The sequence below is a fragment of the Priapulus caudatus genome, unplaced genomic scaffold, assembly GCF_000485595.1.
Source record: "Priapulus caudatus unplaced genomic scaffold, Priapulus_caudatus-5.0.1 Scaffold840, whole genome shotgun sequence".
Classification (NCBI taxonomy): domain Eukaryota; kingdom Metazoa; phylum Priapulida; class Priapulimorpha; order Priapulimorphida; family Priapulidae; genus Priapulus; species Priapulus caudatus.
In genome coordinates this window covers 51,778-67,475 of record NW_014577901.1, presented here as the reverse complement: position 1 = coordinate 67,475, position 15,698 = coordinate 51,778, and the positions used below count along the sequence as shown (strand labels likewise).

The 15,698-nt window shown below is 43.4% G+C and overlaps 1 protein-coding gene across 1 annotated transcript in view; it reads left to right on the top strand.

Annotated features, from left to right (window-relative positions):
• Window positions 1-4,132: 4,132 nt before the first annotated feature.
• LOC106813888 (ubiquitin-protein ligase E3C-like) overlaps window positions 4,133-15,698 on the top strand; it is a 22,031-nt gene continuing 10,465 nt past the window's right edge. Inside the window, 15 exon segments of the mRNA XM_014818133.1 lie at window positions 4,133-4,185; window positions 5,985-6,068; window positions 6,255-6,308; window positions 6,724-6,798; window positions 7,018-7,152; window positions 7,486-7,598; window positions 7,755-7,933; window positions 8,617-8,645; window positions 11,647-11,834; window positions 12,417-12,503; window positions 12,998-13,149; window positions 13,411-13,628; window positions 14,137-14,314; window positions 14,602-14,708; window positions 15,184-15,381. Of these exon segments, the coding sequence (XP_014673619.1) occupies window positions 6,003-6,068; window positions 6,255-6,308; window positions 6,724-6,798; window positions 7,018-7,152; window positions 7,486-7,598; window positions 7,755-7,933; window positions 8,617-8,645; window positions 11,647-11,834; window positions 12,417-12,503; window positions 12,998-13,149; window positions 13,411-13,628; window positions 14,137-14,314; window positions 14,602-14,708; window positions 15,184-15,381 (1,779 nt within the window). The 5' untranslated portion in view covers window positions 4,133-4,185; window positions 5,985-6,002.

Here is a 15,698-nt window from a genome sequence, read left to right as displayed (position 1 = left end):
AAACTGTAGTCGTTAGTTTTAAAACATTTTTTAATAATATTTCTAATGATGATTGAACCATGAAACTTTTTATGTAGCGTAATTTTAACCTAAATTAACTGAAAATTACCTTAGAACCTAGAGTAAACCCTTTAAAGTCTGTAACGAAAAATAGCATTTTTTCACTGATTGAATTGACGCACCAACATCAAGGATTGCAATAGATATAGGTTTTCATTTCATTATTAACCGAAAGAATAAGAAAGGGGATGATAAAACCCCCAAAACAACAACTAGATTTGACAACCTCATTATCTCATAAAGATTAGTATTCAAAGTCCAAGGAACTATATCGAAGACGGAGAGAGGCGAAGTTGATTAAATATACAGAAAAAGCTTAAAATATATGACATATGATATAATGACTGTTGGTATGGACACAATGACATGATTGCATATGACACAATGCAAATATTCAATATTCGTACGCTCATGCAGTAATCCCAACTTACATATATCAGTATAATTACATACCACTGACATCAGGCTCGTAGCTAACGGAGTAACGGGAGGAGGTTAATTATTTGCACTGTAGAAATGTTTAGATGGACAATCGCGAACTACCCAAAGAAAATTGAAATCGATCTTTATAGTCTTCAAATTTAAGTCATTTGATTATTATAATAGGTGGGCTTCCGCTGAGAGTTTGGCTGCAAAGAACCGTGGTTACGTGAATCCATGTTCGATTGATTGGCATTATATGCGCAGTTTTTCCACTAGATGGCGGGACGAGTAACAATAATAGGTCGCCACCATCGATGCAACATAAGAATATGTTGTGAAAGTTTGTATTGCTAGGTTATAAGGTGAGAAATTTAGGTTTTGTGATTGTGTTTGACACTGTGTTGAAACATTATTAAGCGTATGAACATTACTTAATACTACGTTGTCGTCGTGTATTTTATCGTCAATAGTTCACCGTAATCAATTCATTTGTGGCTGCTGAATTATCTCGTGCTACAAACCTCTCAAACCAGTACAGTACTCGGCAGTAGGCCTACACTCAGTATGACTATGAGTATGAGTGCTTTAGTTTTCAACTTTTCATCATGTATAATATGTCATTCAGACGATAAAATTTAGAGTCCATGTACAGCCGTGGGCAGCCAATATTAAGCAAATAAAACACGTATTCACCACTGACACTGTAGTGTATCACTACACTCTACAGCTCACCCGGCGTAATGAATGTGCATGCTAGATGACTTGCAATTTATTTCTTCAGGTCGTTGTCTTTGTACTGTAGCTGTTATTTTCTATATACAATTGCTATCAGAATTATTAATAACGCTGTGGCTATATGCCCGGCAGCCGGGCATGGTCTTCGATTTCTTAAATGGCCTTCAGTTTCTAACCCTAACCCTAACCCTAACCTTTGTTTACTTAAGGACTGGCAAATGCTATTTAACCTGGACAAATGCAAATGTATACATATGGGATATGGCAATCTAGAGGCCACATATTACATGAACAATGCGCCCTTAGCCAACGCAACGGAAGAAAAAGACTTGGGAATTATAGTACATTCATCGCTCAAACCATCACGGCAGTGTGCGGAAGCAGTCAAGAAAGCCAATAGAGTACTAGGGGTGATGCTTGTCTCGTAAACTACCTATGTTTAAACATTATGTTGTCTGTCGTCATCGTATACTACCACTCCTTGTTCGTGTGTGCGTCCGTGTATGCGTGCACCTGCCTATACGTCACCTTCATAGCTGATCGATGGTATATGTCAGTAACCGTCGTTCATTCCATAGTTACAGAGTGTGCCGCCAGAGGTCGCCATGTTAGAGTGTATCGGTGGGAGACGCGTGACGTCACAAACTGGACTGCGCAGTAGAATGTTGATAATGAGCAATCGATTCAGTATGTGTTGATTGAATTATAATAAAACGGAAAATGTTTATGGAAATTGGTTGTTCTTTGTTTGTTTGTTTTAGTGTGTTGTGCGCGCGCATGCGCTGTTGTGACGCAGCTGTACGCCATGTATAACACTTAACACATATAGTTGCCTTTCAGTGTCTCGTCCCTATTTTTAATTTGCCCAAATTTGCTCGTTTTTAATTATTACGTAGAATTAATTACTCGTTTCGCAAATTTCTGGTAAAAGGGGTGAGTCAGGACAGGTCGGGGTCATTGGCAGGTAGACTGGACCAAAAACTCCCAAATATCGTTCAGCAGGTGTGCAGTACTGAATTTGCTTTTGGATTTAGCATAATTCAGTGCACCATTTTTATGAGTTGTTTCGTTAGGAAAGTTTTCTTCATAAAGAATATTCACCATAGTAGGCTGACGACTTAAAGGGATAGTAGACTCTAGGATTTTACTGCATACAAGTGTACTTACTGTATAACAAATCGTCTATACCCACACGTATTTGTTACCAGATACCTAATTTAATTGTTATAATTAATTACACATCAACGCTACGAAATTTGAATGGCGCCATGACACCCGCAACCGTGCTGCCACCCCGAAAAAGTTGCATATTTGACAATTTATTTTGCACGTTACAAACTGAGGGCTAATCACAAAAGTGCAATTATATTTATACCCAGGTGCGTAAATCCGTACCGAGGAGGGGGGATGATCGGCGATAGCCGGTGGCGAAATTAACCTTGGCTGCCGCAGGCAGGCCCACGTGCCGTAGTCATGCTAGTGCTAGGGTGGTCGGAGGGCATGCTCCACCAGAAAATTTTGAGATATTTAAACCATTTTCTTGCAATCTGAGGCATACTGTGGGCCATATTCTCATGTCTGATGACACTATCTCAACCCTAGACTTAACCCTACAAGTTAGGATTCAAAACACTTTTCATGACTTTTCAGAGAGCGTACACAGTTGGGTTACTATAGTAATAATACATGTATTAAAACACAGGTAAGAATTGCAATTTCTCACAATTTCACGTGTTTTTGTAATGTTTGCTAACCATACGTTTTGGCTATTCTTTTTTTCGCTTTTTTTTGAATCTCAAGGCGGGATATTTGTACAGGCCATCCCCCCTCCTCAAGAGCGGAGGGATGCATCCGTCCCTTCGGGACTGTACGCCCCTGTTTATAGCCTAAATCTATTTAACCGCATCGATAGTTCATTTTAGGGCAAGATTTATCCATAAATTAATAGACTAAGAAACTAATGTCGTTTATACATAGGTTACAATCCCCTTTGCTTTTAAATGAATAATAAGAAACACCCTCGGTTGTAGCCGCTTGGCTTGAAATTGGTTTTGCGCAAGCTTATCAGATCGTGCGCTTTGAGTGGCGCCACCGTCGTTTTAATCAAACTGTAGTCGTTAGTTTTAAAACATTTTTTAATAATATTTCTAATGGTGATTAAACCATGAAACTTTTTATGTAGCGTAATTTTAACCTAAACTAACTGAAAATAACCCTAGAACCTAGAGTAAGCGATCCCTTTAAAGTCTGTAACGAAAAATAGCATTTTTTCGCTGATTGAATTGACGCACCAACATCAAGGATTGCAATAGATATAGGTTTCCATTTCATTATTAACCGAAAGAATAAGAAAGGGGATGAAAAAAAAACCATAACAACAACTAGATTTGATAATCTCATTATCTCATAAAGATTATTATTCAAAGTCCAAGGAACTATATCGAAGACGGAGAGAGGCGAAGTTGATTAAATATACAGATCAACACTGCGGATCGCAGTAGAAATAGCTTAAAATATATGACATATGATATAATGACTTTTGGTATGGACACAATGACATGCTTGCATATGACGCAATGCAAATATTCAATATTCGGACGCTCATGCAGTAATCCCAGCTTAAATATCAGTATAATTACATATCACATCACTGACATCAGCTCGTAGCTAACGGAGTAACGGGATTTGCACTGTAGAAATGTTTAGATGGACAATCGCGAACTACCCAAAGAAAATTGAAATCGGTCTTTATAGTCTTCAAATTTAAGTCATTTGATTATTATAATAGGTGGGCTTCCGCTGAGAGTTTGGCTGCAAAGAACCGTGGTTACGTGAATCCATGTTCGATTGATTGGCATTATATGCGCAGTTTTTCCACTAGATGGCGGGACGAGTAACAATAATAGGTCGCCACCATCGATGCAACATAAGAATATGTTGTGAAAGTTTGTATTGCTAGGTTATAAGGTGAGAAATTTAGCTTTTGTGATTGTGTTTGACACTGTGTTGAAGCATTATTAAGCGTATGAACATTACTTAATACTACGTTGTCGTCGTGTATTTTATCGTCAATAGTTCACCGTAATCAATTCATTTGTGGCTGCTGAATTATCTCGTGCTACAAACCTCTCAAACCAGTAGGCCTACAGTACTCGGCAGTAGGCCTACTCAGTATTAGACGATTACGAAGTGTAAGTGCTTTAGTTTTCATCATGTATAATATGTCATTCAGACGATAAAATTTAGAGTCCATGTACAGCCGTGGGCAGCCAATATTAAGCAAATAAAACACGTATTCACCACTGACACTGTATGACTAGTGAGTAGTGTATCACTACACTCTACAGCTCCCCCGGCGTAATGAATGTGCATGCTAGATGACTTGCAATTTATTTCTTCAGGTCGTTGTCTTTGTACTGTAGCTGTTATTTTCTATATACAATTGCTATCAGAATTATTAATAACGCTGTGGCTATATGCCCGGCAGCCGGGCATGGTCTTCGATTTCTTAAATGGCCGGCAGTTCCTAACCCTAACCCTAACCCTAACCCTTGTTTACTTAAGGACTGGCGAATGCTATTTAACCTGGACAAATGCAAATGTATACATATGGGATATGGCAATCCAGAGGCCACATATTACATGAACAATGCGCCCTTAGCCAACGCAACGGAAGAAAAAGACTTGGGAATTATAGTACATTCATCGCTCAAACCATCACGGCAGTGTGCGGAAGCAGTCAAGAAAGCCAATAGAGTACTAGGGGTCATTAAAATGTGCTTTACGGACAAGTCAAAGCATACAATCATTCCCTTGTACAAATCGCTAGTCCGGCCTCACCTAGACTATGCAGTCCAGGCCTGGAGTCAATATCTGGTAAAAGACATTCAGCTCATAGAAAAGGTCCAGCGGAGAGCTACAAAATTGGTGAGAGGTCTCGAACAACACCCATACCATCATAGACTATCCAAACTAAATCTCACCACACTGGAGAAACGGAGGGAGAGAGCAGCTCTTATTGAAGTTTTTAAACTCATCCAGGGCATAGACAAAGTAAACTATAGGATTTTTTTACTAAATCACATGTCACCCATATAAGAGGACACAGTATGAAACGTTTTAAGGACCGGAGCAGGTTGGAAATACGAAAGCACTTTTTCTCCCAGAGAGTTGTCGACACATGGAACAGCCTCCCTCAAAATATAGTAACGTCAAAAGACGTTCTCGACTTCAAGATCAAGCTTAGCTGCCATTGGTCGAGCCAGGGTTTATAAATAAGCAATAGCTGCCTAACCCTTCATAGCCATGCATCGACATAATGTTGTGTGTGGCTATACAGTAAATACAGTAAATATAGTAAATACTTGAGATAATGCTGAAAATTAAAAACTGCCGGGCATTTAGGAAATCGAAGACCGTGCCTGGCAGCCGTCAGATATATGCCGGTTGCCGGGCATATAGCCACTCTGTATTAATAAATTATCTAAAAATGAAGTGACACACTGTCGAGCCAATCGGTGCTGGGAATAGTGCGGCCTGTCGCAGTTACAAACAAGCTCATCTGATGGCCCTGACATGTGAGGAACTGTAATACTAATAGTGATCCCAATTGTGGCATAATAGATGTTTATAGTGAATAGAGAATGTCTATCGGCAGATAATATTGCCACAAACCATCGTGCAACATTACTTAATGAACCGCAAAGGTAAGAGTGGGTGTAGAATTACTACATACAGGTCTGTGAGTTGTAATATGTAATTTTCAGGTGCAACAGTGTAAAGAGATGTACCATTTCGAAGGAGAATTTAGACGGCGACCACAACAATCACTGAGAGGTGCTTCTACCAAGGTCTGTGTAGTTATAGCCACACAGTTTAAATATATACCATTTAAACATACTATTATGTTGATATCTGAAAAAGGAAATTGGGTGTTCAGTGAGCACTGACAGAGTTGATCATACTATATAGAAAAATATATAAATAAATAAATACATATATGATATGTAATGATGATATCACATCTGTATTTGCAGGCAGAGAGAGAAACTATAATACAGCATGCACAAGCTGAACGGCAGAAAAGACAGGTACCACCTGCGTGTTTGCTTTGCCGTGTGTTTTGCACAGGTTTCCTGTACAGGTTTTCTGTGTAATACTAACCATATCTATCATTTAAATCGATACCTCCATTTATAGTATTATATTTAGGAACAAACAGCAGTACATGGTAAAACTAGCAGCAATGGGTCATACTGGTTTACTAAGATCAAAAGCAAACTTTTGAGAGAGGGAGATATTACAAATTTCCAGCATGACTTTTTCTAATTCTTGATCAGAACAATGGCTCCGAGCCATTGTTCTGATGAAGAATAGCCTTATGAGAGGAAAGACGAAAGCTGAATTAAAGGAATAAAAGCTAATCCAAGCACATATTGCTTATGATAACAGGTAAAACGTAATAGCAACCAATGAATAGTTGTTAACAAATTTGTTTCATTCTAGGATCAACGGCAGAGAATCTTCAGCGCAACCATAATTCAGGCCTTCATCCGTGGAACGTTTGATCGAATAGCTATCGTAAGTGTTCAAACAATGGATACAACATACGTATGGTTTACACGGACATATATTACATTATTAACTAAAATGATGTTGTTTTATAACCAATTCTGGAAGCAAGTGAATGTTGAATATATACATGTGTATATATATATATATATATGTGTCGATATATACATATATATACGTGTATTTACACACATATGCATCCATCTATTTTCTGTATCACATCTACAGAAGAGAGAGCAGCGGCGGCTTTTCGATGCTCAGCTTGGAATCACGGGGAAGGCGGGCGTGGATGCTGGCACCCTCATCGTCCTGCTACGCCGGCTCCTCATCTTCTACACGGAGGATGCGGACACACAGAGACTGGTGAGCGCAGTAGTGCATAGCATCGCGGATAGAATCACGAGGGTTTCTCGAGCAAGGCAAGTGCTTTGGTAGGTAAAGGTAGGTTTGCAAGGGCTGCTTTGGGTTTCGTCAGAGATTTGTGGGACCCGAGGCAAATCTCAGGCAAATATTCCCCTGTTAGGACGGCCACCATGGCAATAATTTTATCAACACGTTACATTTGCATTTTATCAACACATTTTACATAAAACGGACGGGGATACATACTGAGAATAAGAATAGAAATGAGAATGTATGGGGTGCAGGGGGTGGGGGGTTCCATTGTGAGGCTTGCCATTTATTGATGTTTTGCAGGTGTCCCTGTGTCAGTTGTTGTTGAAGAACAGAGCAATGCTCTCTGGAGCTTTGGCTGCGGAACCACAGCAAGGCGTCCACTGGATGAAACAACTTCTGCACAAATGTTGCTGGTATGTTGCGCAATACAGTATATAAAGATTACCGGCTATCATTCAAGCGCGTAACGCGATATTTGGGGAATAAATGATGAGATATTGGTATCCTTAATGGTCTGTCATTCTTGGTGATGATATTCACGCTGCTATGTGTTTTCTGTGCGTTTGCAGTAACATCCTTCACGTTCTCCACTCTTCGCAACCCATCGCCGTTCAGTTGCGAATGCTAGAGATATATACCAGCGAGCAGGGATATGTGGCGCCATCTATATCGTCGGGCACCGGGGTTGCCGAGCATCCCGCGATGCTGTGCTTCCTCGAAAGGGTTCTCCAGTATCTTGTGGACAAAAGTAATGATTGCATATTCATTAGTTAATGATGCGTGCATTCTAATTAACTTCTTTATACGGCACTCTTCGAGCTGGCTTGTAGATGGGCCGGGTCATAGGATGCTGTGTGTAGGAGATTTATGAGTTTTTCTAGGTGTCCTTATAGTATAGCAGTTACCAGACTCACTGAGTAACTTTTGACTGGCTACTTTTCTTTGCTCTTAGTTTAAACGTTCTTGTTCTTCAAATCAGTCATTGTACACTGTGTGTGAATTGGGCACTCACTTGCCACAGCCACAATGATTTCTCTGTTGTGCTAATACATTTCTAAATTGTAAGATTATGTATATATATATATATATATATATGTCAATTATATGTATTATTATAATATATATTCAGAAAATGATATCCTATATATTAAGTATGAAACAATGGTTATGATATATGACAATTATGGTCGTGATTATATTACAATAAATAATAGAAATAACATAATGAACAAGTTGCGCGCGTGCTCACATCGTACCTGCGAGTGCTCGCATCGTACCTGCGAGTGCTCACATCGTACCTGCGCGCGCTCGCATCGTACCTGCGAGTGCTCGCATCGTACCCGCGAGTGCTCACATCGTACCTGCGAGTGAGCGCGATCGATATTCGATCCATCGTCTGTGTGGATTCACACTTGTCGTTGTTTCCGACAGATTTCTTTGGATGTGTACTGAGGGACGGTGTTTTGCTTGGTTGAATGGTGCGGGCGAGTCTGGGAGGCATGCGTACAAGGCCGCCAACCCCGATCGCCGCCACTGCGTACGAACCCTCACCGCCAAACCCGTCATTGGTCGCCCGCTTACAGCCAAGACACGCTCAAGTTCGCGTACGCGGTGGGGGTGCGGTTTACGTAGGGATTCGGGTTAGTAAGGTTTGGTGGTTGGGTGGCGTGCTTGGGCAGTGCTCAATAATGAGGGGTTCACAGGGTCGTCAGGTTAGGGCTGTTTGGCTTGCTGATTAATTTTTCCAGCAAATGTATTATTAGATGATTCTATATATATAAAAAATATATATATATAATAATAGAGAGAGAGAGAGAGAAGGAGAGAGAGAGATGATGAGAGAGAGAGGAGAGAGAGAAGAGAGCGAGAGAGAGGAGAGAGAGAGCAGTGAGAAAGAGAGAGATGAGAAAGAGGAGAGGACACACATATATAATATATTCAAAGAAATGATAATTCAAAAAAAGAATTTATTTATTATTATACATATATATATTCATATATATTATAATAATTTATAATGAATTTCTTTTTAAGATTAGCAGCTAATCATTTTTCTTGATATCTGAATGCTTGCTTGCAGGCGGCAGACGTTCGTCGCGATGTGTGAGCAGCTGTTCGGGTGCCGTCCCTTGCGCCGGGCAGATGCTCTCTCTTCCTCCTCCCGCCGCTCGACCGGAGGTCGGCTTCCCATTCGCTGCGCGTGCGTAAGCCTGTCGCTGACTCCGCTGACGGACGGGCTGTCCGGGTGACGCCGTCGCCGTGGTTACTGTTACTCCCTGCTCGTGCTCGGGAGGAAACTGTCTAGGTGAGGTGAGGAGAGAGGAGAGGGAGAGTGGGATGAGGCACGAAAGAGAGTGGAGGAGCAAAGAGAGCGAGCAAGGAGAGATGAGAAGAGAGGTAGAAGAGTAGAGATGAAGAGCCGAGAAGACCTGTTTTTCTCCTCCATACACTCGTAGATATTTTTGGACCTTCAGCTTCGCGTCAGAGATTATAGGCTGCTAGCTTATAACTTTCCCAAACAATGAGCTCACTGCGGAGAGATATATTGCTTGAGAGACGAGGAGAAAGAGAGAGAGAGAAGAGACGAGAGTAGACCATCGAACGCCATTGATAGTTCTGCACGCGCTTCTAATACACTACCCTAACCCTGCATTAACTATCGACAGACGAAGGCTGAGTGAGGAGCTGGACTTGGAACTACCTACTCGTGATCAGTCGACCTGCCAGGCGTCGCTACAGACGCCACAGCCACTTACCCGACGCGCGCGCACCGCCAGGCAGCGATGACACGGACAGCGAGGCAGGAGGAGGATGCTGATTGGCGACGGGACGGACGATCAGTATTTGGTGACCGGTAAAAGCACGTGCGCACATTGCCAAACATTTTGCCTCAAAAACATTCTCGTTAGCCAAGTGTTCCATGAAATGTGTCGGCAATGTACGCGGCTGAAAATAAGTCGCCGAACATTTGTTCCGAACACATGTCTGTCAAGATCGGAAATGCTCTTGATATCTCGTAACATTTGTTCGTCGAATGATTCGTCAATGTGCGCTGAATGTCGAACAATTTAGGAACATTTGTAAAGTTAGTAACCAATAGGCAGCACGATATGTGGTCACATGATTTTTGTGCCCAATCATGCCGCGATCACGTGGACATCTTATACAAACACAGCTACCTAGACGGCGCCACGAGAATTGTTCCGCCGCAAAATGTTCGGCAATGTATGCACTCAGAGCAATTTTCATGTCCACCCGCACATTGTCTAGGACAAAACATTTGTTCGGCACGAACATTTTGCTTCGGGAAAATGTGCGCCAGGCTTTTACGTCCGCGTTGTGCCTTACTCCCATTTCGCCTACACCATATGTACTACAATGTTACATTGTACAAGTTTGTGTTCTCATTATCTTGACCTATGTTTTGCTTCTGGGTTCCTGGTGTCTATATATTGCCAATTCAAAACCATATTTTATTTTTATAAATGATTATTTAGTTGAACAAACGATCGTAGACGATATGAGATGGGGGTTAGATTTTAAGCGTAGACGAATGGGATTAGTGCGAAGTGGGTGTAGGGCTGTAGGCCAATCTGGGTATTTTGGCTGTAGGCGAAATTGGGGAATTTTGCCTGTATGGCGAAATGGGAGTCGTGAGTGGCTCAAGCCGGTAATAAAACCTTGCTGTACGCCGAGCGCTGACGCTAGTTGCAGATCGCTGCCGTTTATGCGCATGACGCCCGAGCTTTGAAATCCTGCCGACTGACCCTGCTGCAGAATGGGTCATTGGTTTGCGGCCTCATGTTCATTGATGCGTGGGTCCTGACTTGGTTTATGATTGTGGTCAAGTATTCGTGGGTCCTTGATGGGTTATTGGTTCTATTGGCCGTCATGATTTGTGGGGTCCTTGATCGGTTTATGGTTCATGGGTCATGGGTTCATGATTCGTTGGGGGTCCTTGATGGTTTTTGATTGGGTTTTTTTCATGGGTCTTATCGCTGGGCGTCATTGTATCTTGTGGGGTCCTTGTATGATTATGGTTCATGGGCGTGGTCATGATTCTTGGTCATGATTTGTGGGTCCTTGATGGTTTATCGGTTTCATGGGTCATGATTGTGGGCTGTCGCTTGATGGTTTTGGGTTCATGGGTATGATTCGTGGGTCCTTGATGGCGTTATGTCCAATGGTTTATGGCGTCATGATTCGTGGGGTCTGATGGGTTTATTGGTCCATGCGTTCGTGGGTTTTGAATGGTTATGGTCCAATGGTTCGTGGGTCTTGATGGTTATGGTCCATTGTTTCATGGGTCATGATTCATTTGGTCACAGATGGGTTCTGATGGGTCAAGATCCGTGGGTCATGGCCCATGAGTCATGGATCATGATGGGTCATGATTCGTAAGTTACGATGGGTCATCTCCATAGTATCGCCGTGACTAACGCTTCGTCTGCGCCCTCGCAGCCCGGGGACCTGAAACAACCCGCCATCGTCATCGCCGCATGCCTCGATGCGATCAACGACGCTCGCCACGTGGGGGCGCTACTCGACATGGTGGACCGTCACCCGGACGCGTCTCCGCTCGCCGCGCTCTGCCAGATCTGCCACAACGTGATGGGTGGCGCGCGCATGCAGGCCGTACACAGACACAGGTGAGCGCGCGGCGTTCAAACACAGTATGTCGATCGCTGTGGTTCTTTGACGGATTGGAAGCCGGAAACCAGGGGGTTTGAATTACGAAACGACGATATTAGTGATCGGCATTGACTTTTATTCTGCGCGGCGTGGCAACACCTAGTGTGTGTAAACAGCGGAGCATTTTGACATCAGACTCATCATGTTCAACATATTGGTTATGAAATTTCATTGATAATGTGTCATAATTGTGAATATATTAATAAATGTGGTTATGAAATTCATGATCGACATCGTTCTGCGTGGCACGACAACATCTAGCGTGTGGAGACAGCACAGCTTTAATTAAATATTAATATTATAATTGTACATATAATAATTCCATCATAGAATGAACCTAATGAAACTCTATATGATTGGTCGCAGTAAGAACACCTAGAGGGCGTTATTCAATGATTATTACTGGCAGGTGGTGCCTAAGCAACTGAGGCAGTGCGGAAAGAAGGCATTTTTAATTATTCTTAAAATATTCGTTTAATTATTTTAATTGTTTCTCTTAATTATTCTTCTGTCACTGCTCATCGCTGATGCTCTTACAGGTTGCTGTCTACGCTAGCGTTCCAGCCTACCTTCCTCCGACAGCTGTGGCTTAGCGTGAAAAACATGGCGACGCCCACGATCACAGGGTACACAAGTTTATAAGACTACCCGTCAAATGTCAGTCGCAGCATCAACCTGTTCCTGGCTGTAGTAACATTATTTATATTAGTAGTATTATTCTTAGTAGCTTAATTAGATATTAGGTTATGCGTCATCAGCATTAACTTACGTCTGGAATCTGTGTATGTATTCTATGTTATTCTACATTCCGGCTGTTGCGCATAGTTTTGTTTATAACGTAAAATACATCGTACCCATATGTGATCGTAGATCTTAACGAAACTCTATATGGGGGCTGGTCGCAGCAAGAACACCATGCAGCAAGCGCTTTATGATGATTCTTACTAGCTGGTGGTGCCTGCGTAACGTCGCAGTGCGAAAAGTGGCGAAGGCGTTTTCTTAAAATATTCTAATTATTTTAATTATTTCTCTTAATTATTCTTAAATTATTCTCGTGGTAGTGCGAATGTGGCTACCCAGATGGCGCCACTAACGCTTCGTTCCCCCGTCTCTCTCGTAGGTCTAGCGTGCGTCTGCTGCAGCTGCTGTCGCGAGGACTCCGCCCCGAACCGCACGACGCTCAGCGCATCGTCCCCCAGGTGGCGCTGTTCTGCGCGCTGTACGGAATCTCGCTGCTCACGTTACACGACGATGAGTTCTACCAGGACACAGGTGCGTGACCTTCGTAGTGACCTTTGTAGTGACCTCTGTAGTGACCTCGATAGTGACCTCAATAGTGACCTCGGTAGTGACCTCGGTAGTGACCTTTGTAGTGACCTCTGCCCAGTGACCTTTGACCAGTGACTCTCTTTCGCTCCCCCTCTTTCGCTTTCTCTTTCTCTCTCTCTTTCCCTTTCTCTCTCTCTCTCTCTCTCTCTCTCTCTATTTCTCTTTGTCAATATGAAACATAATAGTGTGTGATTTCTCCCGTAGATGGCGCTGAGCGTTCCCCGTCGATGGCGTTCTCGCTGCACGAGCTCGTCTCGCTCACGCAGACGCTACGTGACGTCGCGCTGGGGTTGCTGGAGCTCACGCACCCGCAGACCGTCCACCAGAACTACCTACGCGCGCTGACCAGTGTCAGCAAGCAGCAGCAGGCAGGGGGCGCCACCACCGTGCACAGCCTTCACCGCTGGTCAGACCTGTTTCAGGTACCGTAGTGCGTTGCTGCGTCGATGGGGTGTTTTCGGGGGAGATGTTCAATGATTTGATTTTAAAAAATTTAAACGTTCCGCAGGCTTAAATATACGTATGCAGTAACATGTAACGTGTACAGTAGCGTATACGTAATGTGTAGCGTAACGTGTAGCGTGTAGCGTAGCGTATACGTAATGTGTAGCGTAGCGTATACGTAACGTGTAGCGTAGCGTATACGTAACGTGTAGCTTAGCGTATACGTAACGTGTAGCTTAGCGTACACGTAACGTGTAGCGTAGCGTATAGTGTGCGTAACGGTCCGTATTAAAGAAAGTCATGCTGCCACTTTGTGAAATATTATGCGTGCTTAAATATTATTTAATACTATGTGCAACACGTATGCATATGGTGGGCTTTTAAAAGAGTCGTAACTCACTGTATAACATTCTGCATGCTTGTGCATTTCCGCGCCGCTGCGCCGGTGCCACCTGTCCTCCACGTTCTCACCCGACGTCGTTGCAGATGGTGTCGTTGTTGGTGCGGCAGCTCTATGCACGCGACACGCGTCGCCCGTTCTGTCCGCCCGGTCACTGGATCGCGCAGAGTCTGCTGCTGCAGGCAGATCGCCCACGACAGCTGTTCCAGCACTACCACGCCGGCACCACGCTCACCTCCCCCGGGCAGCAGCCGCCGTCGATCAGTGAGTACAGCAGCGCCATCTGGCGAGCGATCGTCGCAGGACGCGTCGCGTGATCGATCGTGGAAGTTTGATTGGGCGGCGACAGTTTTTCGATTTTTGTAAATTGTAGTATCTTTCTGTCTCTCACCATACATCCCTACGGAGGCATAACATTGTAAGGATTTGATCGAACGATTCCTTCTGAATATCTTCAATGCCATTTTTTACCGAACGGTAAAGAAGGGAGTGATTGGTACGATTTGCGAGTGGTTACTCACGCTGCTCTCTGATTGGCCACGTTGTTTCAGCGCCCGCGGAGGCGGCGGATTTACCGGCGTTGTCAGTTACGGAGGCGCGGAATCTAGCCGTGCTCACCGAGCTTCCCTTCATCGTGCCGTTCGAACACAGAGTCAAGGTATGTGAGCGTGTGTGCGTGCATGCGTGCATGTACGTGTGCATGTGTGCGTGCATGCGTGAGTGTGTGCGTGCATGCGTGAGTGTGTGTGTGTGTGTTTGTGTGCGTGCGTGCGTGTGTGCATGTGTGCGTGCATGCGTAAGTGTGTGTGTGTGTGTTTGTGTGCGTGCGTGCGTGTGTGCATGTGTGCTGTGCGTGCGTGTGTGCATGTGTGCGTGCATGCGTAAGTGTGTGTGTGTGTGTTTGTGTGCGTGCGTGCGTGTGTGCATGTGTGCATGCATGCGTGAGTGTGTGTGTGTGTGTGTTTGTGTGCGTGCGTGTGCGTGCCAGTGCATGTCTGTGTGCTTTTACGCGCTCTTGCATCTGTATGTGCATTCATACGAGTGCATATGCGTGTGCGTGCCTGCCTGCGTCCTTTTTTTCTCGTAATGTATGTAAAGAATAATTATTACAGCGTTCTATTTTCTACTTGCAGATATTTCAGCAGCTGATAACCTCTGACAAGGAGGACAACCACCGCGATCGCGACAGCTTTGCGATCGGACCTTCGATCAACACTCTAGTCCGCCGAGGATACCTGTACGAAGACGCATTCGATAAACTGTCGCCGGAGAATGGTAGGACATCTCATCAGGCTCCCGTATGACCACCCAATATTAAATACAAATATATAATTCTTATTACCTGTGATTAAATGCCTACTGAAGGGTGTATTTGTTTCCTCGATCCCGCGAACCCAGTCTTTGCTGCACATCTTTTCAGCTTTAATCCTGTATATTGTTCGTTTAACCCCCGTAGATCATTTTTATAAACTTTATGTAGTCTGTTTAACCAAGTATATAGTCTTGTTTAATCCTTGTATAGTCTGTTTAACCAAGTATATAGTCTGTTAAATCCTTGTATAGTCTGTTTAACCCTATACATTTTTTGCTTAATCAATTTATCCTTTACCTTACCCCCTATATCACCTGCCTAACCCAGCGTGTGTAT